This window comes from Giraffa tippelskirchi, chromosome 2, assembly GCF_054371585.1.
Source record: "Giraffa tippelskirchi isolate mGirTip1 chromosome 2, T2T-mGirTip1v1.2.pri, whole genome shotgun sequence".
Classification (NCBI taxonomy): domain Eukaryota; kingdom Metazoa; phylum Chordata; class Mammalia; order Artiodactyla; family Giraffidae; genus Giraffa; species Giraffa tippelskirchi.
In genome coordinates, this window is record NC_137276.1 from 119,255,812 (window position 1) to 119,282,846 (window position 27,035).

At 42.9% G+C, this 27,035-nt stretch overlaps 1 protein-coding gene and 1 long non-coding RNA gene across 3 annotated transcripts in view; one reads left to right on the top strand and one right to left on the bottom strand.

Annotated features, from left to right (window-relative positions):
- The window catches only part of SLC35F3 (solute carrier family 35 member F3), a 409,744-nt gene extending 397,451 nt beyond the window's left edge, over positions 1–12,293 (top strand). For both annotated transcript variants that reach the window (XM_081570393.1, XM_081570394.1), the window contains 4 exons: positions 2,269–2,394; positions 4,994–5,186; positions 6,753–6,842; positions 11,918–12,293. In XM_081570393.1, the coding sequence (XP_081426519.1) occupies positions 2,269–2,394; positions 4,994–5,186; positions 6,753–6,842; positions 11,918–12,153 (645 nt within the window). In that variant the 3' untranslated portion in view covers positions 12,154–12,293. The remainder of the gene's footprint in view (positions 1–2,268; positions 2,395–4,993; positions 5,187–6,752; positions 6,843–11,917) is intronic.
- Positions 1–27,035, bottom strand: part of LOC145538425 (uncharacterized) — a 43,822-nt gene that overhangs the window by 1,565 nt on the left and 15,222 nt on the right. Inside the window, exons 2-3 of the long non-coding RNA XR_014076843.1 lie at positions 21,207–22,100; positions 17,277–17,329 (exon numbers count right to left, since the gene is read on the bottom strand). This is a non-coding gene — a long non-coding RNA (uncharacterized LOC145538425). The remainder of the gene's footprint in view (positions 1–17,276; positions 17,330–21,206; positions 22,101–27,035) is intronic.

Sequence of the window (27,035 nt, forward strand, 5' to 3'; positions counted from 1 at the left end):
GGGAAGGATGCTCAGGTCTTTCCCCGAGATCCGTAGTGTATGTTTCAACTCTGCTCTGCTTTTAGGCATATCAGATGCAAGGAAAACCACTAGTTTCCCCTCTGGCATGGAGGTCAGGGCCCAGGTTCAGGGTCGGGGGTGCCAGGGAGCTGCTGATGCCCAGACAGTATGCCCTGAAATCAGGTGGCTTAAACCTGTGACTCATGGAGAGGACCTCCAAGAGGAGATGCCCTGGATGTGAGAAGTGGGGGGTGAGCACTGTCCCAGTGCCATCTGCCAGAATGAACTCACTGGTCTGGTCTTGGCAAATGTTGACCGGGAAGCCAGTGGCCACCCACACTCTATTTCTTGCCCCTTCCCTCAGCTCTTCTGCACAGCACAGCTCAGATGGAAGCTTTTAGGTCTTTATGACTTGATCAATAGAGAAAGGAGAGTGAGGAGGTCCAAAATCTGCCCTCTAAATCTTCAGGAAAGAATAACCCTGGTTCTCCTTCACTTCCTTAAACTTCATTTTTATGTTTGGAAAGACTCAGGTGCCTTTGGAGATGTGCCACATCACCTAGAGTGGAGCTGTGTTCTTCCCCGCCGCCCCCCCCCCATTCCCTTCTTTTACTAGTTAGTTCTCTGTTTACCCTGCTGCCTAGCCAGGTCCAACTGTCCCGTGCTGCATTTTTATATTGTGCGGGCCCTCTGGAGCAGAGCCCACACCCCTTGCCATGCCTGCTTTTTCACTTATCCCTATTCTCCTGGGGGGAAGGTCCCTTACTGTTCTTGTACTTCTTCTTCTTTCTTAATGAAGAGCCATACACAGTACATGTAGCATTTGAATATAAAATATACGCCTTAGGTGATGATGAGTGATAAAAGTGAAGCACTAAACCAGAAAGAGCTGGTAGAGCAGGGCTGGCACTTCTCCAAGAAAGGATGACCACCTGCTCTCTCAAGGGCCTGTGTGAGGGCGGGTGTGTCTTTATACTGCCTGAGGAATGCACTACAGCTCAAACTGCTGAGCCCTGACACAGTGCCTTTCACTAACCTAAACGCGACATGATTCAACCCTGCAGGAAACCTCACTTCAGATATCAGAGTAGAAATGGCAATGGCTTAAGAGGTGAATCCTCCTTTCTATTTATATATAGAAACACTGACTTTGCAGTTAAACCTGAAATGTGTATCCCAGCTCTATGACTTCCGGCAAGTTACTGAGCTTAAGTGCCCATGTCTATAAAATGAAATGAATGGTAATATCTACCTAGTCTAAGGAGTAAATGAGAAAGTACACAGAAAACACTTATCCCCTGATCACTCAGTAAATGTTAGCCACTGGATATTTTTGCAGAGAGCAGAGGTCATTTGAACAGTCTGTAAGAGAGAGAAAACTCCAGTAAATCCAGTTGTCAGAACTTGCACCGCCCACGTTTGTTCTGCCTACAGCAGCCCCTCCCCACTTGCCACCCAGCGACCTTTATGTAGTTCCAGGACCACCTCAGGTTAGAACGGGCACTTACTCAGTGCTAAAGCATTTCTCCTTTAGGAAATGTTATCCCAAGTAAGTTTCTCTCCTGTGCACTCTGACGATTTGATTTTGCACAACGGAAATGTGTAAAGATCCCTGGAGCCCTTATTCCACCTGAGGAGTTTGGAGGAGAACAGGGCGCGGGGCAGGGGCAGGGGCAGAAGCTGGAGGCTGGAGTGTCGGCCCCTCCAGTAGCTGAGGAAAGGAACTGCAGGGCCAGGGTTAAGACACTGTATGTTGCCCCGATGGGCCAGTGACACATGCCCTTCCAAAAGGTTCTACAGCTGGTGTGTAGAAAAGGGCCACGATCCATGGTCGTGGTCACTCTGTGTTGAGATGTGAAATACATAAAAGCAGGACCCTGAGAGGAACCTCCGGAAAGTTGGGAAGGAACTAAGAGGGGGTCGGGAACAGGCCTTAGTCATGACCGAATATCCTGTTGTTGCAACTGTGACCTCCTCCTCTGGTGGCCCCAGGAATCACATGTCCGGCCCTACCCCGAGCCGCGGCTCTGCTCCTTGTCGGCAGCCATTTCCGGCCCTTGGATCACGCCAGGCTTTGCCGAGTGCCCCTTTCCAGGCAGGGACGAATATTCAGACAGGAGAGCAGCCTTTGCGTGGTCTCCGAAGGACTGAAAAGGAGCCCTGCCACCCTCCAGGGCACACTCGCAGACATTCCTACCCCTGTCGGCACATAGGGGCCCCTCCGATTCGCCGCCGCTGCTCTGACCGCCCTGTCTTCCTTCCGTCCAGATCGTGGCTGCCATCCTCGCCATCGCTGGGATCGTGATGATGACCTACGCAGATGGCTTCCACAGCCACTCCGTCATCGGCATAGCCCTGGTGGTAGGCTCGGCATCCATGTCTGCCCTTTACAAGGTAGGCACGGGGAGCGGGCTCTTCTGGCCTGGCTGGCTCGGTGCTTGGAGGGAACCTTGGATGGAGCTGGTGCTTGAGGATGAGCACCGGGCACACCGAGCCTTGCAGCGCCTTGCAGCAGCTCTTGGCTCTGGCTTTCTAGACCTTTCCATTGATAGCCATACATTTGCAGCATTTGGGATAAAAGGGGTGGAAGGATAGGTGGATCAACTGAGTTCGATGAGTGACTTCCTTGCTTGGCTAGACAAGGGAGGATTGGGCTTCCCAGGTGACGCTAGTGATAAAGAACCAGCCTGCCAATGCAGGAGATATGAGAGATGCGGGTTCGATCCCTGGGTGGGGAAGATCCCCTGGAGGAGGGTGTAGCAACCCACTCCAGTATTCTTGCCTGGAGAATCCCATGGACAGAGGAGCCTAGCGGGCTACAGTCCATGGGGTCACAAAAAGTCTGACAGGACTGAGGAGACTTAGTACCCACGCACAGAGAAGGATCGGGGGCCCTAACTGCCTGCTTCTGTGTTTGGTCAGATAATTTCCCATCAGATTGGACATGAAAATTGGAATATCTCCTGCAGCTTTGAACTCTTTTATCACATGGTTTCTGAGGCCACCAGGACAACATGAATCCATGTGCATTTCAAGTATTGCTTTAGACTGAATAAATAAAAGCACAATTATCATAAATAAATAAATTAAAAGCACATGTTATCATATGGAATTATAAAATATTTTTGACAAAATACTGGGAACCATTGGAGGTGTGTGTGTGCCAACTGCATGTCTAGAGAAGACAATTTTCCCCCCACATTTATCTCTTACCCTTTATGCTCCATCAAGCCTCTCAACTGCTCTCCCGCTTTGCTTCCCCTTCTCTTCGGATCCCTAGTCAAGAATGCAAATATTTTCTGGTCTCCATGTTGGGAAACTGACTGGGAGGATTCAATGAAAAATTACATTTTAGCTTTGAGACTTAATGGCCCTTTGTGGATCCAGACAGTCAGACAGAGAAAATAAACAACTGTAGAAAGTTCTAAGAAAAGGAACTTTTCCAGCATGGGAAGGAACACATTTATGCATTTGTAAAATGAAATAACTGTACCTTTTTTTTTTTGGCCTTGGCCTTGGCCTGAGGCTTGTGATACCTTAGTTCCCTGACCAGGGATCGAACTTGTACCCTCTGCATTGGAAGCTCGGAGTCTTAACCACTGGACCACCAGGGAAATCCCAACTGTACCTTCTTATCCTTCATCAGCTCCCTGCCCTTTGTCCTCAGAGTGAGGAACAGTCCATGAGGAATACATCTCACCCAGAGGATGTGATAGTCTAGCCCCATTCGTGACTCCAGAACCACTGTCCAAATACACAAAATACTTAAATACTCTGCTCTCGTCAATGAGCTGCATGCTAATAGGAAGCAGAGTGGATAGATACTCCGTCCACCACAAATACAAATATTCTGATTTAGATTTACATTTCCAACTCCTCCACTGGCTGGTCTTTATCCAGAGAGGCTGGTGGGCAGAAGGGTAAAAGGACTTGACTTCATTTCCCTTTGCATGCTTCCTGCCCAGAAATGTCCAGAGATACCCAAAAGAGATGTGAAATGACTGGAAGAGGAAGAAGGAGGAACAAAGCAGAGACTGAAATTGGACCATCAGTTCTGTAACTATGAACAATGTAGTAAACACGGAGGCTGGATGGGGGCCTGCTTCCTCTGGGAGCTCAGCTTCCTGGCTTCTCCAGCCACCTTTGTCCCTTTCCTGGCTTTTCATGCATCTGAGATGTGTACAAACAGGGGCAAGAAATCCATCGAGAGTGTTCCACTAAAACCCCATGCCATGTCTGGAATGAGGGTGGTGGACTGGAGCAGAGGTAAGCTGTGAGTGTTGTAAAACCTTTCCATTTGGTTTATAGGAAATGTCTTTGTAGCCAGATCCCTTTTTAGGGGGTGGGGCAGGGGTTTTCAAACTGTTCAGGGATGAATGTTAGCGGTCCCCGAAAGGAATGTGTAATCGTGGCTTGCGTGCGTGATAAGTCGCGTCAATCAAGTCTGACTCTTTGCAACCCTATGGATTGTAGTCTTCCAGGCTCCTCTGTCTATGGGGATTCTCCAGGCATGAATACTGGAGCGTGTTGCTATACCCTCCTTCTGGGGATCTTCCCAGCCCAGGGATCAAACCTGGGTCTCTTAGGTCTCCTGCATGGCAGGCGGGTTCTTTACCACTAGCACCACTTGGAAGCCCATGCAATCATGGCATATACTTCTAATTTAAGTGGATTTCTCATCTTCCATGCCATGAGGCTGCGATACAGCCTCTGTGGTGTCATGGATACAGCACAGAGGAATCAAGCCTGGTGTGAAAACCCATGATTCCTGAAAATGCTCTCTGTGTACCTGAAGAGTAACTCTCCATTGCCACATTACTGAGCATGGATGAACCCTACCGCCCTGCACTGAAAGCCACGTGAGGTGGAATTTACCATCACGTGGCTGTCGGTCCTGTGATCCAGCCCAAGCTTACCAAGTGCACTCGCTTCTCCGTGGCAAGTTGGAGTCTGAGGCAAACTGTCACCCCTCCTCCTCTGCTCTCTCCGGCAGGTCCTGTTCAAGCTCCTCCTGGGCAGTGCTAAGTTTGGAGAAGCCGCCTTATTTCTTTCCATTTTGGGTGTGTTTAACATCCTCTTCATAACTTGTATTCCTGTCATCCTCTACTTTACCAAAGTGGAATACTGGAGCTCTTTTGATGACATTCCATGGGGAAACCTTTGTGGATTTTCAGTCCTCTTATTGAGTAAGTGGCGACTACCCTGCCAGAATCCCCAGAAAGCAGGGACTGACAGAGTGGGATCTGGAAAGCTCCAGGGCATGGAAACCCACGCCCTGAAGGAGAAAAGCAAGTCTATTATTATCCTTAAGTTTTTCACGGTTTTCTAGGTCATTGTGTCACAAAAAGGAAAGCCTTTGTAATGATGACACTAGTTCTAATTCCAGGACTATGGTCGCTGTGGTAGTAACCATAGTCATGACTGCTCTGAACAGTGAACTAGTGGCTAAGGGTAATAATAGTACATTACTTATAGGGCTGGTTGTTCTTGTTGTTCAGTTGCCAAGTCATGTCCAACTCTTTGCAACCCCATGGACTGCAGCATGCCAGGCTTCCCTGTCCTTCACTGTCTCCCTGAGTTTGCTCAAACTCATGTCCATTGAGCCAGTGATGCCATCCAACCATCTCATCCTTTGTCATCTCCCTCCTCTCCTGCCCTCCATCCTTCCCAGAATCAGGGTCTTTTCCAATGAGTTGGTTCTCCACATCTGGTGGCCAAAGTATTCACTTCAGCTTCAGCATCAGTCCTTCCATTGAATATATGGCTGGTTAGAAGTTGGTAGATTAATACTATAATAGGGAAGAAACTTTTGTATTCTATTACAAGTTTTTCACTAAAAGGATGATGCCTACAAGCTTAAATTATACATAATGCTCCCCAAGTAATGTGCATTAAGCTAAAATACCTTTGATTAGCTCACAGGAAATAACCTGACTAGACCTGCTTGTGAATGACTGTAGAGAGGAAGAAATTAACATATCCTCTCTGGAGACTGATGGGAACCAGGAAGTGTTTGACTCTACTCTCTCCCCTTTTAGTATAAAAGGAGCCTGAATTCTAACCTAGACTAGATGGTTCTTTGGGACATGAACTCACCATCTTCTCGGTTTGCCAGCTTTATGAATAAAGTTGTTATTCCTTGCTCCAGCAACTGACCTTTCAATTATTGGCCTGTTGTGAAACAAGCAGTACAAGCTTAGAGTTGGCTAACAGTCCACACAGAGCTCTTAGAACACTACCCGAGGATGTTCAGTAAATATTATCACTATTAGTGTCCTCATCACCATTACTTCATCATCATCATCCTCATCACCAGTAATTGCTATAAGGCTGGTCCTAAGCAGGGAAGCATCCAAAGAGGAGCCTCACCCATTTCTATCTAAAATGTTCATCCCAAAGCTCCTGATCATAGTCATCCCAGAATCACTGCCAGCAGCAGAAAAAAGCAAAGTTAGTCAGATAAGTAGGATAGTCCCATCCTCTTTTCTAGTGCCTTCTCACTGGTTAGCTTTTTAAAATTTCTTTCTTCTTCTTCAGAGCTCAGGGAAGAGAAGAGACCTGAGTAATCAGGATGTTTGGTCCTAATCCCTAGTCCTTGTGCCCCTGCAGGAACCCAAGTCCCCTGAGTCAGAATAAAGACCAAAACGCCTAGACTCCAGCCTCCTCAGAGAAGCTGGGGTTGGATAGACCAGAAAAGATGGACAGTCAGGGCTGGTCATGCATAACACCTATCTTTTTATTCTTTATTTCAGCATTCAATATTGTATTAAATTTTGGAATTGCTGTTACATATCCTACTCTGATGTCTCTTGGAATCGTCCTCAGCGTACCTGTGAATGCAGGTAAACTTCTATGGCTTTCTGTATTTGTAAACACACACACACACAAGCACACATGTGCACACACATACTCACATATATTCTTGCTTGCCTGGTACAGTGTACAGGTTTAACCTCCTGTATAGAAAGAAACCACTTGGGTAAAATGTTGACATTTGTGACACACGCAGTACTTTCTTCAGAGTGGATTGATTCTCACATGTAACACCAAGGTACAGAAAGTCTAAAATCATCTTTGTTTGAGCTAGTGTGGAGATCAGAGATGAATATCATTAATATTATTAATAAGTAGAGACGAACAGGTAGCAGAAAAAAGTTTTTTAGTTTTCATAAGAAGCTTTCTAGAAGAGAATGTTAGCTCAGGGTATGGCAGGCATGAGATAGAGACACGTCCACAAGTATGGAAGTGTAGACATTTCTCCTGGAGTCCCAGAACAGAGCCCTTCATCCAGCTGCTCAGGACCTCACTTTGTTATTCACTGGGGACTCACCAGCACACTCAGTCGGCAGCTCTTCTAAAGCATGCCATCACTGCCCCTCACCTCCTTCCTTTTCCTGGCTCATTCTGCTATGAACTTTGGGTTTTCCTCCCAGAATCTCCCTGAGTCATACCCAACCTCCCTGTAGAATCTGTTTGTGAGTCACTTCCCAGAGCACTCACCCCCTGGACCTTGGCACAGCTCCTGCCAAAGCCATCTCCCGACCTGCCCACTTCTGGGCCATTAGAGGACTAGGCTCCCAGGGAGTGGCAACCCCATATCCTGTTCAGTCTGGTGATAATAAGCCTGGAAGCATAGGTAAAACCATAGTCAACTTCCAGAGGTCTTCCTTGCGTCGCATTCCACACAGTCTATATATGCCTTACCCTGAGCCCAGACTCCTTGGGTCCAGCATCTGCCCAGAGGGAGGGTGACCAGTCCCCTCTCATAACTCTCTGGGCCCTTACTTATCCCCTAAAAATGAAAGTTGTCCCTAAGTCATCACCTTGGTTGATAGGAGGACCACATGAAATGATTTATGAGGCAGAACTTCCAAAGGCAGGAAGCCCCTAAGCAGCTGGAGACCTGGTAGAAAAGTGGTCCAGCTTGCCTGTGTCCACACACCACAGGCTTCAGAAAAATAACTCATCAACATACCCCCACTGCATCTTAGTGTGTCTTTATAGTCACAGAGCATTCTTATTTCAAGGAGGCATATTCCAGGTGACCCTTGTATAGAAGCTCCTTGGACTGTATCACACAGCCAGTGTATGAGAGGTTAATCAGAATCCTCCGCTACTTACCTGCAATGTAGGAGGGTCAGCACTGTATCAGAGGAAGCAATAACAGTCAGTTCTCCAGGGGAGGAGGAGCAGAAGAGTTGGTGTTCTCCGGCCTGTCAGAGCAGAGCCCTTGCTGGGCTTTCTGACACTCTCTCTAGCATAGCTCATGGGACTGGCTGTCTCGCTCTGGTGGCTCAGATGGTAAAGAATCTGCCTGCCATGCAGGAGACCTGGGTTTGATCCCTGGGTCAGGAAGATCCTCTGGAGGAGGAAATGGCAACCCACTCCAGTATTCTTGCCTGGATAATTCTATAGACAGAGGAGCCTAGTGGGCTACAGTCCATGGGGTCGCAAGGAGTCGGACACAACTGAGCAACTAACAACTTCACTTCCTTTCATTTGTAAATTAACAGGCTATTCTGCCGGTATTAAAAATTAAACTGTTTCTGAATTAGAGGGAGATAAAAGAGGTGCTTTATTCCACAAAAGAACTGCTAACAAAATGTTTTTCTCAGGTTTACCTTTTACCTCTCTGCCCACCTTCTAGATGGAGGTTAGAGGCTCAGGAAGAAGGGGTGCGGCAAGAGGAGTGGAGGAACAGGAAAGGGGGTGACAGAGCAGCCCCTCCTGTGGCAGACGAGGCGGGGTAGGAGGCGCAGAGGGAGGGACAGCACAGCAGGCTTCAAAAGCTGCACATGCAAGTCAGAAAAAAACTCTTTCACAACTGAGTTTTTCAAAAAACAATCTGATTCTCCCTTGTGTGGAGTTCAGTTCAGTTCAGTCACTCAGTCGTGTCCGACTCTTTGTGACCCCATGGACTGCAGCACGCCAGGCTTCCCTGTCCATTACCAACTCCCAGAGTTTACTCAAACTCATGTCCATTGAGTCGGTGAGGCCATCCAACCATCCCCTTCTCCTCCTGCCTTCAATCTTTCCCAGCATAAGGGTCTTTTTGAAGGAGTCAGTTCTTTGCATCAGGAGGCCAAAGTATTGGAGCTTCAGCTTCAGCATCAGTCCTTCCAATGTATATTCAGGACTGATTTCCTTTAGGATGGACTGGTTGGATCTCCTTGCAGTCCAAGGGACTCTCAAGACTCTTCTCTGACACCACAGTTCAGAAGCATCAGTTCTTCTTTATGCTCAGCTTTCTTTATGATCCAACTCTCACATCCATTCATGACTACTGGGAAAATGATAGCTTTGACTAGATGGACCTTTGTCGGCAAAGGAGTATCTCTGCTTTTTAATATGCTGTCTAGGTTGGTCAGAGCTCTTAGGTTGTCAAGGAGCAAGTGTCTTTTAATTTCATGGCTGCAGTCACCATCTGCAGTGATTTTGGAGCCCAAGAAAATAAACTCACTGTTTCCATTGTTTCCCCACCTATTTGCCATGAAGTAATGGGACCAGATGCCATGATCTTAGTTTTTTGAATGTTGAGTTTTAAACCAGCTTTTTACACGCTCCTCTTTCACTTTCATCAAGAGGCTCTTTGCTTTCTTCCATAAGGGTAGTGTCACCTGCATATCTGAGATTATTGATATTTCTCCCAGAAATCTTGATTAAAGCTTGTGCTTCCTCCAGCCTAGCATTTCTCATGATGTACCCAGTATATAAGTTAAATAAGCAGGGTGACAGTATACAGCCTTGACACACTCCTTTCCCAATTTGCAACCAGTCTATTGTTCCATGTCCGGTTCTAACTGTTGCTTCTTGACCTGCATACAGATTTCTCAGGAGGCAGGTAAGCTAGTCTGGTATTCCCATCTCTTTAAGAATTTTCCTCAACAGTGATCCACACAGTCAAAGGCTTCAGCGTAGTCAATAAAGCAGATGTTTTTCTGGAACTCTTGCTTTTTCTATGATCCAACAGATGTTGGCAATTTGATCTCTTGTTCTTCTGCCTTTTCTAAATCCAGCTTGAACATCTGGAAGTTCTCAGTTCACATACTGTTGAAGCCTAGCTTGGAGAATTTTGAGCATTACTTTGCTAGCTTGTGAGATGAGTGCAATTGTATGGTAGTTTGAACATTCTTTGGCATTGCCTTTCTTTGGGATTGGGATGAAAACTGGCTTTTTCCAGTCCTGTGGCCACTGCTGAGTTTTCTAAATTTGCTGGCCTATTGAGTGCAGCATTTTCACAACATCATCTTTTAGGATTTGAAACAGTTCAGCTGGAATTCCATCACCTCCACTAGCTTTGTTTGTAGTGATGCTTCCTAAGGCCCACTTGATTTTGCATTCCAGGATGTCTGGCTCTAGGTGAGTGATCACACCATTGTGGTTATCTGGGGCATTAAAATCTTTTTTTTACAGTTCTTCTGTATATTCTTGCCACCTCTTCTTAATATCTTCTGCTCCTGTTAGGTCCTTAGCATTTCTGTTCTTTATTGTGCTCATCTTTGCATGAAATGTTCCCTTGGTATCTCTAATTTTCTTGAAGAGATCTCTAGTGTTTCCCATTCTATTTCTTTGCACTGATAACTGAAGAAAGCTTTCTTATCTCTCCTTGCTATTGTTTGGAACTCTGCATGCAGATGGGTATATATTTCCTTTCCTCCTTTGCCTTTCACTTCTTTTCTTTTCTCAGCTATTTGTAAGGCCTCCTCAGGCAACCATTTTATGTGGAGGCCTGCCTCCAAATTTGCTTTGTTTGATTTAGTTAAGAAAAGAGAAAAAGAAAGCAAAAAAAGGAAAAGAAAACCAACTTTGGAACACTTTTGATTTTTACTTATGAAGAGAATGATGATCTAGATTTGTACGAACTGATGTGAATCCTGTTCTCATTTTGTTCCCTCACCTCATCGGTCAGAAATGAGCTTCTTGGGCCTTTAATAAATGTTCATAATCAGCGATGACAGAGCCTCACACTAATAATACCCTGGAGTGGAATAAAAGTTTGTATCTGTTACCTTTAAAGAACCAGGTTGAGTTTGGTCTTTAGAACATAAAAATATGGGACTTGCCCGGCAGTCCAGTGGTTAAGACTCTGCACTTCCAATGCAGGGGGCACAGGTTTTATCCCTGGTTGGGGAGCTGGGATCCTACCTGGTGTAGGGTGCAGCAAAAAATATAAAAATAAAATCTTTTTAAAATGTGAAAAGCACCAAGAATAGAAAGAAGGCAATAACATTTTAATTGTCCTGGCACCCCAGAGGTGGCCACAGTTAATTTTGGTATATACTGGATTGGCTGAAAGTTCGTTGGGGTTTTTCCAGGAGAGCGTATGAGAAACCTGAATGAACTTTTTGGCCAACCAGTATATATACAGGGCTTCCCAGGTGGCACTATGGTTAAAAAAAAAAAAAAAAAAACCCGCCTGCCAATGCAGGAGATGCAAGAATCATGGGTTCGATCCCTGGGTCAGGAAGATCCCTTGGAGTAGGAAGTGGAAATCCACCCAAGGATTCTTGCCTGGAAGATTCCATGGACAGGGGAGCCTGGACAGTTACTGTCCAGGGGGTCGCAAAGTCATACACACTGAGCAACTGAGCACACACACACTATATATATATATATACACACATGTCTCTAAGTGCCCTTGTGTTTTGTTTTGTCTCTCACACAAATCGATGTCCAAACTAATGTGCCAGGTCAAGTTACTTTGGGAAAGTGAAACACAGTGCAAGGGCTCCCACCAGACAGCGTCCCTAAGGTTAAGGGGGATTTGCTGGAGGCAGCTCTGCCTACCTGGTCAAGGGAGCACAGCTTCCGCCCAGCAGAAAGGGCTGCCTCAGGCCCTGGCCTAGCGGGGGTCCCCCACCTCCTGATTGCCCAGGCCTGTCACCCCTGGGTAACCTCCGTTCTCTGTCTCCTGCAGTGGTTGACCGCTACACCAGTAAGATTGTTTTCAACAGCGTCCGGGTAATTGCCATCATCATCATCGGCCTGGGCTTCCTCCTCCTCCTCCTGCCTGAGGAGTGGGACGTCTGGTTGATTAAGCTGCTCACTCGCCTCAAAGTGAGGAAGAAGGAGGAGGCGGCTGAGGGTGGAGCAGACCTGGGCTTGGGGCCTCAGAGCAAGAGCAGAAGGGCCCGGCCCTCCTTCGCCCGCTGACCATCTGCTCTAGGACTCTGCGGCAACCGCTTACGAGGGGGATTTGGAATCTCTTCCTGACAGGGGGAACCTCAGTTTGGTGAGGTGTACATACCTGTACAGTTTTGGTAATCTGCGGTAAGTTATATGGTATTTATTGGCATGTCCAACTTGCTTGCACTTTTTTCACATCAGATCTTTCACTTAAGGGTACCGATTCAATATGGGAGAGAAAAGAAGAACCTCTCTGCTCTTTTTACATGAATGTAAAGCAGCTTAAAATGACCCTTGCCTAGATTGCTTGGGATGACAGGTGTTCTCGACATGGCAGGGCAGATGTTTCAAATCTTTGCAACTGAAAATTACATTGCACACTGTGATTATTTCTCAGCGATGGTAGGTCATATTTTGTTTTATACCAGAGCTGCACTCTTTATTTTAAGGGATTTCAATGAACCAAAAGATCACTCTGAGTTAATTGGGATAAATGGATTCCTGGATGGGTGGGTAGATGGGATGTGAAGAGCTGGAGCAGAAAAGGAAAATGGACTTGGAAAACCATCAACTGTGGCTAACCTGGAGGTGACGGTTAGAGGAGGACAGGCCGAGCTGTGTAGCAGAAAGGGAAAGTTAAGTCTTGGCCCCAGCTGGCTTGCCCCCACATGTCTGCATAAGATCATGCAAGAGAAATTACAGTGCCTTCTACAGAATTTTTGTCTTTACCTATGTGAAGCGAGGTGACATTATAAGTCACTGGCGCTGTCTTATCATTTAGATGTAGAAATCTTTAGAAACAAACAAAATACTATATATATGTGTGTATGTACAAAAATGGCAAAGCTGATGACCAGTGTCATAGAACACAGGTCATGGTGTGCATGAGGCAGAGTCCACAGAAGATGAATCGCTGGTTGCTTTTACTTCCTGACTAAGACCGAAAAATTATTTACTGAATCTGCAAATCTTTTTATGAAACTTTTAAGCACCAGGCTGTTTACTTCCACATTATAGGTCTGCCAGAAAATTCTATCTGTGATAGATCTGTAAAGAGGGATGAGGGGGTTAGAGTTTACTATTTTTGAAGTTTACATTGTTACATATCGAAATGGAAACCTTATTTTGAAATGTTGTCATAACTCAATGGTGCACTCTGTAACCATGGAGTCTTTTGTTTCCTAGGGGAAAGGGGTACTCATGACCTGAACTTTTTAGCAAATTATTATTCTGTTTCCATTACCTGTTTGGCCAAACAGATGAATAAACTATTTAAAAAAGCATTTTGTGCTGTCTTGGCAGCAACTTTGTTCCTTTCCCACTAGGTAGATCTGACTTTCTGGCTTCCTCACCTGATATTCTTCTCCCAGCAAGCCCCATCCTCCTGCACCCTCAAGGCACAGAAAGCCATCCTGCCACTTCAAGGGAAGAACGTTCTTAATGCAGACAGAGTTGCTTTCACAACTTCCCTGGTGGCTCAGACAGTAAAAAAATCTGCCTGCAGTGCAGAAGACCTGGGTCCCATCCCTGGGTTGCGAAGATCCCCTGGAGAAGGGCATGGCAACCCACTCCAGTATTCTTGCCTGGAGAATTCCATGAACAGAGGAGCCTGGTGGGCTGGAGTCCATGGGATCACAAATAGTCAGACACAACTGAATGACTAACACACTTTGCTTTCACAAAAGTGAAATGCAGGGCAAAGGTCCAGCCCTGAAAGGAAATGTCTCAAGACAGGGTTTCCCTCCTATCCTCCTCCCCAACCTTCCCCTGTCCTGTGCAGCCCAGTCCCTCGGCTCCCTTACACTTGCGCCTCAGAGTGGCAGCCTCAGTCCCTAAATTGACCTAGTCTTTTCAGCTCTGCTCCCACACCTCACTTCTGCCTGGCTCTAGAAGGAATTTAATGTAACATGTGTATCAGTGTTCCAGGCCACTGCAGCCAGGGGCTCTGAGGTCTTATATCTCTCATCCTCCAGCCACAGAGGGCCATGTTCTCTAAGAGGGCATGTAAACTGTGAGGCAGGCTCAGACCTGAGACCTTTTGCTGAAGTGCCTGCACCTGGACAAACCTCTCCTCCAGCAACAAAATACAAAAAAAAAAAAAAAACAAAACAACTGTATGGGACTAAAAATAACTGCACACATGTACAGTTAAGGCAAAATTATGGACAGAGGATACAAAACCAAAAAACCCAATTGCCATTTTTGAAGAGCCTGGAGCAAAAGTATCATGTCAGGAGGAAAAGCAGGGTACTGCACATGACCCCTACAAACAGCACCTCCTAGTTCAATTCAGTTCAGTTGCTCAGTCATGTCTGTCTCTTTGTGACCCCATGGACTGCAGCACTCTAGGCTTCCCTGTCCATCACCAACACCCGGGGCTTGCTCAAACTCATGTCCATCGAGTCGGTGATGCCATCCAACCATTCCCTTCTCCTCCTGCCTTCAATCTTTCCCAGCATCAGGGTCTTTTCCAAGGAGTCAGTTCTTTGCATCAAGTGGCCAAAGTATTGGAGCCTCAGCTTCAGCATTAGTCCTTCCAATGAATATTCAGGACTGATTTCCTTTAGGAATGACTGGATGGATCTTCTTGCAGTCCAAGGGTGCAGTTCAAGCTCTGTCTAAGGGGTGGGCAAACCATCTAAGCCACTCCTCCAGCCTGACCCCTGGACATCCTCCTTCCTTCACCCTGTGTAAGGAACAAGCTTGCCCAACCTCAGGGAGCCAGCAAGCAAGAGAACCTGTTGTTTGTTCCTGCTTCCCTTGGCTGCATCAGGGGCCCTGGAAAAAGCCTTGTCTGAATTTCTTGTCTGGCCTCTAGTCAATTTCTATTGATTAAGGAGGCCAAGAACTCTGGTTGGTAGCAAATGGAGAGGAGATGACAGCCTCTTTGGGATACCTTGTCCCGCCACCCACACATACAGCATCTACACCAGGGGTCCCCGACCTCCAGATTCTAATGCCTGATGATCTGCAGTGGAGCTAATATAGTAATAATTGAAATAAAGTGCACAATAAATGTAATGCTTGAATCATTCTGAAACCATCCTCCTTCCCCAGTCCATGGAAAAACTGTCTTCCAAGAAATCAGTCCCTGGTGCCAAAAAATTGGGGGACCGCTGGTACATGGGGTCAGAACCTGGAGAGTGTCACTGTCTAGGACAGGGATGCCTGCCCACGTCTCCCCTGTGTGCTGTGAGCCCCTAGGAGCCACCTCCATGACTTCCTGGGCTCCCAACCCCTCCAGTTACACAGCCAAACATTTCCTTTGCAAGCCATAATGTGAAAAGCTGGGAAACCCCACACATGATTTACCTTATTCTTCCATGGGGATAAGAGACTATGAAGACCCAAAAGATGTGAGAGTAGGGACTCAAAGAGATATTTGTAAACCTATCATCAGAGCTGCATTATTCACAGTAGCTAAGGGGTAGAAGCAACCCAGGTGTCCATCAATGGATGAATGGCTAAACATAGTAAATACATATAGTGGAGTATTATTCAACCTTCAAAAAGGAATGAAATTCTGATACAGGTTACAACGTGGATGAACCTTGAAGACGTTATACTAATCAAAAAAGACAGTCACATAGGACAAATATTAACTGATTTCACTAATATGAGGTACCTAGCGTAGTCAGACTCAAAGAGACAGCAAGGAGAATGGTGGTTATTAGGGACCAGGAATGAGGAGTCATTGTTCAATGGGTACACAATTTCAGCTTTGTAAGATTATAAAAAAAGTTCTGGAGGTTGAAGGTGATGATGGTTGTACCACAATGTGATTGTACTTAATGCCACTGAACTGTGCACTTAGAAATGGTCCAAATGGTACATTTTATATTATGTATAATTTACTCCAGTAAAAAAAGACTATGAAGATTAAGAGATGTGAAATTAAAAAGTTAAAACTTTCAGGAGAGGTTAATGTTTCTTCCAGAACATTATAAACATGAGTTGGGTTGGGGGTTGGAGGGTTTGAGAGATTTTTTTTTCCAGAAAGAATACAAACCACAACTCCTCCCACCCCCTCCACCTCTACCGTGCAGATTTCAAGAACTGGGATGAATTGTGACAAACCAAGGAAGGATCCATGAACAGAAATACTCTTGGGAAGGGGTTCTTCCTAAAGGAACCGTGGGGTGGCTTTGGGAAACAGGCTCCAGTTTTGCTCTCCCTGGGGGATTGTCTGTCCTCTAGAGGACAGTATGGAAAGAACTAAAGAATTATTCTACCTTTGCTCCTTAAAGGAATAAAAGTAAAACAAAAATGGAAGGTACAAAGAAGATATGGGGCCTCCGCTACTCCAGCCCATCCCTCTCAGAATGTGGACATAGGAACCCACCTGCAGTGCAGACCTGGAGCTCCTCCTTACTTGGGCTGTCACAGATAAAGAGAATCCAGAAACAGGACGTTGTGGTTAGAGACCTACCTCCATAGAACAAGGGTGTTTCCAGATCTAGCCAACGATACATGGCACGGAGTTCTTTATCTTCAGTTTTGAATATAAATGGTGTATTCTAAAACTAGAATGTAGTTGCAGTTGTACAATCTTACCAATATGCCAACATTTCATAAATTTTATACTTCAAACAGGTAATTTTATGATATGTGAATTATATCTCAGTCAACTGGTTTATGACATGGTTGCCTCACAAAATGACTTAAAATTTCTTTGCCAAAATCTTACAAGTATAAAGGACATTTGTGGGGTGGTTGGCTTGGTTTTTGCTGCCCAGCATCTGATCCTTGTTGGAAGCAGCATTTTGCTATTGTTGCAGAAGCTGAAGGGAGCAGAGCCTCCATCTCAGATGCCAGCATCTGGTGGAGAGGGAGAGGTGTGAACTGAACTTGACCAGTGGGCTGCAGTCTCCCAGGGCTTGGCCAGATGCCAAGGAACAGCCCAGGAAAGGCTTGCTGACCGGTCAGTCCCCAAGTCCCTCCCGTTCCTCCTTTTTCTAAACAGGTCCTTTGGATACATACAGTCCCAAAGAGCCTTCCAAAAAATTCTCTCTGTTTAAGACAGCAAGATGCAATTCTGTTGCTTGAGTTCAAGAACTCTGAATAATATGTGGGAGAAAAGTAGAATATTCAAAGAAAAATTGGACTTTTATTTGGGGGTTGTTTGTTTGTTTTGACTTTCTGGTACTCACATTTCTTGAATCTGGGCTCCATTACGGCCAAGCAGGACTCCTTGGTCAAACTGCTTTAAAGAATGGATGAGAATGATTCATAAGAAATACACCCACAATATATAAACAAAGAGGGTTTTAAAGTTTTTCACAGTGCTTAAAATACATTTAAAATTTTTTTTAAAGAATAGTATTTGTCTTACATATTTTTTATTTATTTTAGCATTGTCAAAATCTTGAGAAAGTCATTTTCCTGAGTTAAAATAGTGGTAAACTTCAGCTAAGGTAAATCTCTAAATTATCAAAAAGTGTGGTTACTAGAATCATAACAAATGAAATTTTATGAATGCAATGTATTATGATGTATTGTAAATTGTAACTCTCAACAACAACAAAAAAAATGTGAATTTTTTTCTCTTACTGAAAAAAGAATAGGTTTTCTGTAAAAAATGAGGAATACCCATGGAGCCACAAGCCAGCAGAAGTGCATGTGTACTCCAGCAGCAGTGGTAGTACTGGCCTCTGACCCAGGACGGTGAGCCCAGAGGGAACCACAGGCCCAGCAATCTCACTAAGAAGGGCTAGAGGGAGCCCCCAGGCACTTCCTCTCTGAGAATGACAGGCACCCGGAGAAAAGGCTCTGCCTTAAGAAAAAAATTAGAAGAACTTAAAAAAAAAATCTCCTGGTGGAAATTTCAGGAGTGCCCAGTGTTTGCTGCTGCTAAGTCGCTTCAGTCGTGTCTGACTTTGTACGACCCCATAGACGGCAGCCAACCAGGCTTCCCCGTCCCTGGGATTCTCCAGGCAAGAACACTGGAGTGGGTTGCCATTGCCTTCTCCAATGCATGAAAGTGAAAAGTGAAAGTGAAGTCGTTCAGTCATGTCCGACTCTTTGGGACCCCGTGGACTGCAGCCTACGAGGCTCCTCCGTCCATGGGAGTTTCCAGGCAAGGGTACTGGAGTGGGGTGCCATTGCCTTCTCCAGCCCAGTGTTTATTCCCCATCTATTAATAGTAGCTCCACAAAAGACCTAATATTTTGCTAATATTATGACCTAATATTATGCTGGCCCCCTAATATTTTTTAGGAATCTATGCTGTGCTAATGATGTGGGGAATCTCAGAGGCTAGGGACAGACAAGAGTTAAAGGTCGTGCTTGTGTCCACATACAGCAGTGCCTATGAGGGGAAAATTGGGGTATAAATATAGAAAAGCTGTTGTTATATCACTGTGGTGTTCTTTTTCAACATACACATGGTACATTATCAGGGATTAGAGTTTGATGTTTTTTATGCGCCTGACCACTCTTTTGTGGTACCTTCATTTATGGGAACGGCAAACTCAGTTACACCAAGGAGATGTACTTACATTCACTCCTCACTCTCCCTGTTAGCTGAGTTCATCCCGTTAGTGAGAAAACTGCATTTATGATGTACCTTCCTTTATAATCTGGAATGTGCAGAGCGGGCAGCCTTGTGGGGATGTTGATAGCCTGGCACTTATCAAGGATTTTGCAAAATATCTATACCGTGTAGCTAGCCCTGCTGAATGGTACTGCCTGAGATGTTGGATTTCCTCAAGGACCTCATGTGTGAGTGTGTGTGCAAGCATTAGCCACATTTACTGTGGGCTTTTGATTAGCACATCTTTCCAACTAATTAAGCTATTTCTATTTTTTTAATTTTGTTTATGTCAAATATTCATGCAAACTAATCACTACATAATAATCACTAATTTTTTAAATGATACCATTTAGATTAGACATATACTTATTCACCTGGGCCTCTGTGGTAGTGCAGAGGTAAAGAACCTGCCTGACAATGCAGGAGACACAAGAGATGTGGATTTGATCCCCAGGTTGGGAAGATTCCCTGGAGAAGGAAATGGCAACCCATTCCAGTCTTCTTGCCTGGAAAATTCCATGAACAGAGGAGCCTGGTGGATTATAGTCCAGGGATCACAAAGAGGCGGATGTGACAGAGCACATACTTATCCACCTACAGTCTGATGACTTTTTTTAATCTTTTATTGCATGCAATCACCATTTAGGGTGAACCTGGTGTCTTTCTCTAAAGCTTAATTTTTAAAAATACAGTCTTACCATTAGTACTGATTTAAAGTCTAGAGCACATATGGACATTTAGCTTCCCCCAGGTCTGGCTTACCTGAGGGTATTATTGCATCAAAAGCATTAACACATTACTTTAGCCTGGATTCTCGTATATTTTGTAACATTTAATTTCCTGTCTTTTTTTAGCAGAGAAAAAAATGCTAAGTTACTGTTCAGCAGTCTCAACTCCCATTCTCTCAGATCCTTTATTGTCTCTTGCTAATGAGTATTGAGTGACGTGAAATTCTAGTGAATACTAGGCTTTTTTCTGTTGTATTTTGCTTGGTGTTTCTATAATAACTTAAAGAATAACCCATGTTTTGCCATCTTTTCTCATGCGGGACAAATGCTGCTAGGACTTCAGACGCCAAGAGGTCACTTAAAGAAAATCTGACCAGGACTTCTGAGTAGAAGATGAATGAAAAGATTTTGAGGTCAGGGACAATGAGAGGGCCATCTGCTTCTTAAATGTCAACTGCTAAAATCAATCATAATACATAAACTGCAATGAAACCTGGTCCCCAGGGTTGTCAATAACCTGCAGAACATTCTATGGCTTTATTAAGTAATTATCAAGGGATTTTCACAAGACTATATGGCTGGGAGAGACCAAGCAGATTGCCTTGTACCCTAGGACTTGCTTGTGGGGAGACTGCTCAGAGAGAAAGGCTCTTAGGACAAATTTCTCTGCTGAGTGATTCTATGGCCCTTCTGGAAGAAAAGTTTCCTGAGACTTTCAAAGACCTCAATAAGCATGAAAGCTCTGTAGGCTAAACATTTTCTACATAAGTTTCCTTCTGATATTGCTTTCTAATTAAAGTCAATGATAGGTTTTTTTTGTCTTGTCTCCAAATACAGTCACTCCACCTAACAATGGTAGAATACATGTTCTTCCCCAATGCACATGGTCCATTCTCCAGGACAGACCATATACTAGGCCAAAAAACAAGTCTCCATAAATTTAAAAGATCGAAATCATACAAACTATCATTTCTGACCACAGTGGAATGAAACGAGAAATCAATAACAGAAGGAAACTTGAAAACTCACAAATTTGTGGGAATTAAACAACACATGCCCAAACAACCCATGTGTCAAAAAAAGAGATCACAAAGGAAATTAGCAAACACTTAGAAACAAATAAAAACAAAAAATACTATACCAAAACTTTTGGGATGCTGCAAAGGCAATGCTCAGAGGGAAATTTATAGCTGCACATTCATTCATTTAAAAAAGAAAAAAAGATCTCAACTCAATAACCTCACTTTAGTTAGGGAGGGACAATATAAAGAAGGGAAACTAAACCCAAAGCTAATAGAAGAAAGGAATAATAAAGATCACAGTGAAAATAAGTAAAATTGTTATTTGTTGTTTAGTCACTAAGTTGTGTCTGACTCTCTTGCGAGCCCCTGAACTTCAGCCCGCGAAGCTCCTCTATCCATGGAATTTCCCAGGTAAGAATACTAGAATAGGTTGCCATTTCCTTCTCCAGGGGATATTCCTGACCCAGGGATCATCTCTTGCATTGGCAGGCGGATTCTTTACCACTGAGCCACCAGGGAAGCAATAAATAAAATAGAGAATATAAAAGTAACAGAATCAACAAAACTAAAAATTGGTGTTGTGTTTTTTAAGATCAATAGTGTTAGCAGATCTTTAGCTAGACTGACAAAGACAAAAAAAGAGGGGAAACTCAACTAAAATCAGAAATGACAGGGTGGAACATTACTACTGACCTTACGGAAATAAAAAGAATTATAAGAAAATATTATGAACAATTGTGTACCAATAAATAAATTAGATAACCAACCACATGCAAAAGAATGAAGATAAAACCCTACCTTATAACATGTATAAATATTAATTCAAAATAGATTCAGTTCAGTTCAGTTGCTCAGTCGTGTCCAACTCTTTGCGACCCCATGAACCACAGCACGCCAGGCCCCTCTGTCCATCACTAACTCCTGGAGTTTACCCAAATTCATGTCCATTGAGTCAGTGATGCCATCCAACCAGCTCATCCTCTGTCGTCCCCTTCTCTTCCTGCCCTCAATCTTTCCCAGCATCAGGGTCTTTTCAAATGAGTCAGCTCTTCGCATCAGGTGGCCAAAGTATTGGAGTTTCAGCTTCAGCATCAGTCCTTCCAATGAACACCCAGGACTGATCTCCTTTGGGATGGACTGGTTGGATCCTTGCAGTCCAAGGGACTCTCAAGAGTTTTCTCCAACACCACAGTTCAAAAGCATCAATTCTTCGGTGCTCAGCTTTCTTTATAGTCCAACTCTCACAACTATACATGACTACTGGAAAAACCATAGCCTTTACTAGATGGACCTTTGTTGACAAAGTAATATCTCTGCTTTTTAATATGCTGTCTAGGTTGGTCATAACTTTCCTTCCAAGGAGTAAGCGTCTTTTAATTTCATGGCTGCAATCACCATCTGCAGTGATTTTGGAGCCCCCCAAAATAAAGTCAGCCACTGTTTCCACTGTTTCCCCATCTATTTGCCATGAAGTGATGGGATCGGATGCTATGATCTTCATTTTTTGAACGTTGAGCTTTAAGCCAACTTTTTCACTCTCCTCTTTCACTTTCATCAAGAGGCTCTTTAGTTCTTCTTTGCTTTCTGCCATAAGGGTGGTGTCATCTGTGTATCTGAGGTTATTGATATTTCTCCCAGCAATCTTGATTCCAGCTTGTGCTTCCTCCAGCCCAGCATTTCTCATGATGTACTCTGCATATAAGTTAAATAAGCAGGTTAGAAACTTAAATATAAGAGCAAAAACCTTAGTACTCTTAGAAGAAAAGATACATTCTTATAAATACACAATTACCTTCGCCGACTCAAAAAGGAATAGAAAATCTCAACAGAGATTGAATTAAGTAATCAAAAACCTCTCAGCAAAGAAAAGTCTAGGGCAAGAATGGTTTCATAGTTGTAGTCTACCAAACATTTGACACATACCAATCTTTATCAAGCTCTTCCTAAAAATAGACAAAATGAGAATACATCTTTTAACTTTTTCTATGAGGCCAGCATTACTCTGATACCAAAGTCAGATAAAGATATCACAAGAATAGATCAATATCCCCTATGGTATTCGCTCAAAAATCCTCACAAAATACTAGTGAACCAAGTCCAACAATACATTAAAAGGATTATACACTATGAACAAGAGAGATTGACCTTTGGAATACAAGGATAATTCAACATAAGAAAAACTATCAATGTGATATATCACTTCAATAGAACAAAGGAGAACAATGCACATGATCATCCTAATTGATGCAGAGAAAGAATTTCACAAAATCTAACACCTTTTCATGATTAAAAAAACACTAAGAAAACTAGGAATAGAAAGAAACCTCCTCAATGTAATGAAAGTTATTTATGAAAAACTCATGGCTAACATCATGCCCAATGGTGAAAGACTGAAAACTTTCTTCCTAAGATCAGGAATAAGACAAATATAACTGGCTTTGCCACTGCTATTCAACATTGTAATGGAATTTCAAGCCAAAGCAACTGGACAAGAAAAAAGAAAAGATGTCTAAATTGGAAAGGAAAAACTAAAACTATCTCTATTTTCAGATGACATGATCCTATATACAGAAAATTCTAAAGAATTCACAGAAAAGGTATTAGAGCTAATAAATGAATTCAACAAAGTTGCAAGGTACAAGATCAACACACAAAAATCAACTGTGTTCTGATTTCTGCAATAAAAAACCCATGAGAGAAATCTAGAAAGCAATTCCATCTACCAATAGCACAAATAAATAAATAAAATACCTAGAAGTAAATTTAACCAAGGATGTGAAAGACTTGTACGTTGAAAACTATAAACATCGCCAAAAAAAAGTTAAAGAGACCTAAGTAAATGGAGGGATATCATATGTTCATGGATTACAAGACTTAACATTGTTTAAGATATCAGTACTATCCAAAGTGATATATGGATTCAAGCCAATTCCTATCAAAATTGCAACAGCCTTTATTTTTTGCATATTTGAAGAAACTAATCTTCAAATTCTTATGGAATTTCAAAAGACCCAAATAGCCAAAACAATCTCGAAAAAGAAGAACAAAATCAGAAGACTCACACTTTCTGATTTTAAAACTTACTTCAAAGCTATAATTAAAACAGTGTGGTACTGGCATGAGGATTGACCTTTAGACCAATGCAATAACAATGAGATCCAGAAATAAACCCAAATATTTATGATCAATTAATTTTTGACAAGGATGCCAAGCACATTCAATTGGCAAAGATCAGTCTCTTTATCAAATAGTCCTGGGACAACATGCAAAAGACTGATGCTCCAACCCTGTCTTATGCCATACACAAAAAATAGCTCAGAATGGATCAGAAGCCTCAATATATGAGCAAAAAAAATCTTAAAAGTCTTAAAAGATAAGATGAGAGTAAATTTTCATGACTTGAATTTGGCAATAATAGCAAAAGCATGAGACACAAAAGAAAATACAGTAAGTTGAACTTCATCAAAATCAAAAATTTTGTGCACCCAAGTACATTATCAAGAAAGTAAAAAATACTACCTACAGAATGAGAGAAAAAAATATTTTTCTTGGCCACACTGCACAACATGAGAGATCTAGTACCCCAAGCAGGGTTCAAACCTGCACCCTTTGTGGCGGATGCACAGAGTCTTAACCACTGGACCACCAGGGAAGTCCCCAAAATGGGAGAAAATATTTAAAACTCACATAGCTGACAAGGATCTCATAATCAGAATATATAAAGAACTCCTAACACTCAATATTAAAAAGATAAAAATAACTAATTAAAATAAGCAAAGGGGACTTGAATAAACATTTCTCCAATGAAGATATACAAATGGTCAATAAGCACATGAGAAGATACTCAGCATCACTAAACATTAGGGAAAAGCAAGTCAAAAGCAAGGCACCACTTCATACCTACTAGGATGACTATAATAATTATACATGTATATATATAAGTATATATATATTTTTTTCTTAAATACAAAACAAAGTGTTGATGAGTATGTGGGGAAACTGAAACTCTTACACACTGCTGGTAGGAAGATAAAATGGTACAACTGCTATGGAAAAGCTTCCCAGTTTCCTAACAATCTAAACATAGTATTACCATGTGTGTGTATATATTAGTTGCTCAGTCGTGTCTGACTCTTTGTGATTGCATGGACTGTAGCCTGCCAGGTTCTTCTGTCCATGGAATTCTCAGCCAAGAATACTGGAGTGGGTTGCCATTTCCTTCTCCAGGGGATCTTCCCAACTCAGGGATTGAACCTAGGTCTCCTGGATTGCAAGCAGATTCTTTATCATCTGAGCCACCAGGGAAACCCAAGAATTACCAGATGACCCAGCAATTCCACTTCTAGATATAGATTCAAAATAACTGAAAACAGGAATTTGAACAGATACTTGTATACCAATGTTCACTACAGCATTATTCACAATAGTCAAAATGTAGAAGCAATCCAAGTGTCTATCAAAATATGAAAATGGATAAACAAAATAATATGTAGACATACACTATGTTTTATGGAATATTATTCAGCCACTGAAAAAGTATGAAGTTCTGATGCATGCTACAATATGGATAAATCTGGGAAATATTGTGCTAAGTGAAATAAGCTGGTCACAAAAGGACAATACTGTATTATTCCACTTTTATAAGGAAACTGGAATATTAGGTATCCCAAAGACTTACTGTCATAAACTTAGAAGTAGACTGGTGATTATTAGGGCCAAAGGTAGGGCCATTAGTCAGTTCTAGTCCCAAAAGTAGATTGGTGATTATTAGGGCCCAGGAGGGACAGAAGGAAATTGAGGAGTTATTGTTTAATAGGTACAGAGTTTTTGTTTGGAGTGAAAAGTTTTAGTAATACTGGTGGGGATGGTTACAGAAACACTGGTGGTGTTATATATGGTGTTATATATGGTGTTACAGAACAATTTGAATGTAATTAATGACACTGATTTGCTTGGATAAAATTGCAAATTTTATGTTACCTTATGTTATTTTACCACTTAAAAAAAAAATCATTGAGCTATGGATGGAGACAGAAAATAGAATCTGGTAAGTAATATAATGGTCATATATCCAAGGATAGATGGGGTGGGACTAGAACTGACTAATGGCCTAGAAAAGAAAGAGCCCAGGGAGACTTCAGAGAGAAGATACCACTTAAGTGAGCATTTTCAAGGTAAATAAAGTGGGAAAGGACTACTAAAAGCAGAGGGAAGAGCAATATTTATGGTAGAAGATAATGTTAGAGAGGTAGGGCACAGGCATAATCATGAGTATTAATCCTTTCAAATATCCACCTTTAGCTGATGATACATAAACTGTAACCAGAAGGAGCTTATGCAAAAAACACCAATGGGGAGATGTCCCTTCTTCACCAAGCACCATAATGGAACTCTAGGAGGGAGCAGACAGCAGACATCTGCTAAAAACTTACAAAGAGTGGAGCCGGGGGCCATCACAAGCTGTCAGAGCAGGAAAGGCAGACTGGTCCTAGAATCCCATCTGGGACTGTTACATGGGCACTGTGCTCATAAAAAGTAGCTAATGGACTTGAGAGTGGCTGCTTTCAACACAGAAATGTGACTAGATCAATCGCACAAGCAAAGAATCGATAAGGAGGGCAGCTCCCTGGCCAAAGTCTGGCAGAGAGAGTTCCGTGAGGACTTCTGATGGAAAGTCAACAAGCAGAAAATTCAACTAAAAATAGAAACTCTTTTAACTTTTATGGGAGCTCGGAAGTATATACTACACGGATGATTTTATTAACATTACAATTAATAATAGATGTCTGCAGGAACCAGTACATATTTCCAAACAACTCAACCATAGGGAATCTTGAGACTTTTTAGGCTTTTACCAGGTTATTTTATACTTAAGATGAAGAAATCGATTCTAAAACATTCTGTGTATATGAAAGCTCACATTTAGTCTTTCATCTGTACTTGTCTGTCACTCTCATGTATGAATCTGGGAACTGTTCGAAACATTTACTAATAAAAACTGGAAACTAAAGTGATTTTTCATCATTTATGGTGTTTTGATGTAATGCATTACTTTTGGTGCTGTGTGCTCATTCGCTTCTGTTGTGTCTGATTCTTATGACCCTATGGACTGTAGCCTGCCAGGGTCCTCTGTCTATGGGATTTTCCAGGCAAGAATATTGGAGTGGATTACCATTTCTTTCTCCAGGGCATCTTCCTGACCCAGGGATTGAACCCAGGTCTCCTGAACTGCAGGCAGATTCTTTACCAACTTAGCGAAGCATTGCTTTTGAGGGTCTATTAGTGAAATTCAATATTTGATACAGTTCCAACTTTACAGCAACAACAAGAAATAGCAGCAATCACTATATTCATTGGTTTACAGTTTCTGTCTGGTCTATACCAGGCCTCTGAGCATCCCCTACAGTGAGAAAGCAGGAAAGATTCTTCAGATCTGTTTTGGGAACACGTCTACAGCTATTACAACACGTCTCACTACCTTAGTTACTGAAAAACTCTTATGAGGCAAAGCACACCATCTCCAGAAAGTCCTTTTTGAAATTCAAAGTCAGAATAGGCAAAGAGTCATCCCCTGAGCTCATGAAATGAAAGTGAAAGTCGCTCAGTCCTGTCTGACTCTTTGTGACC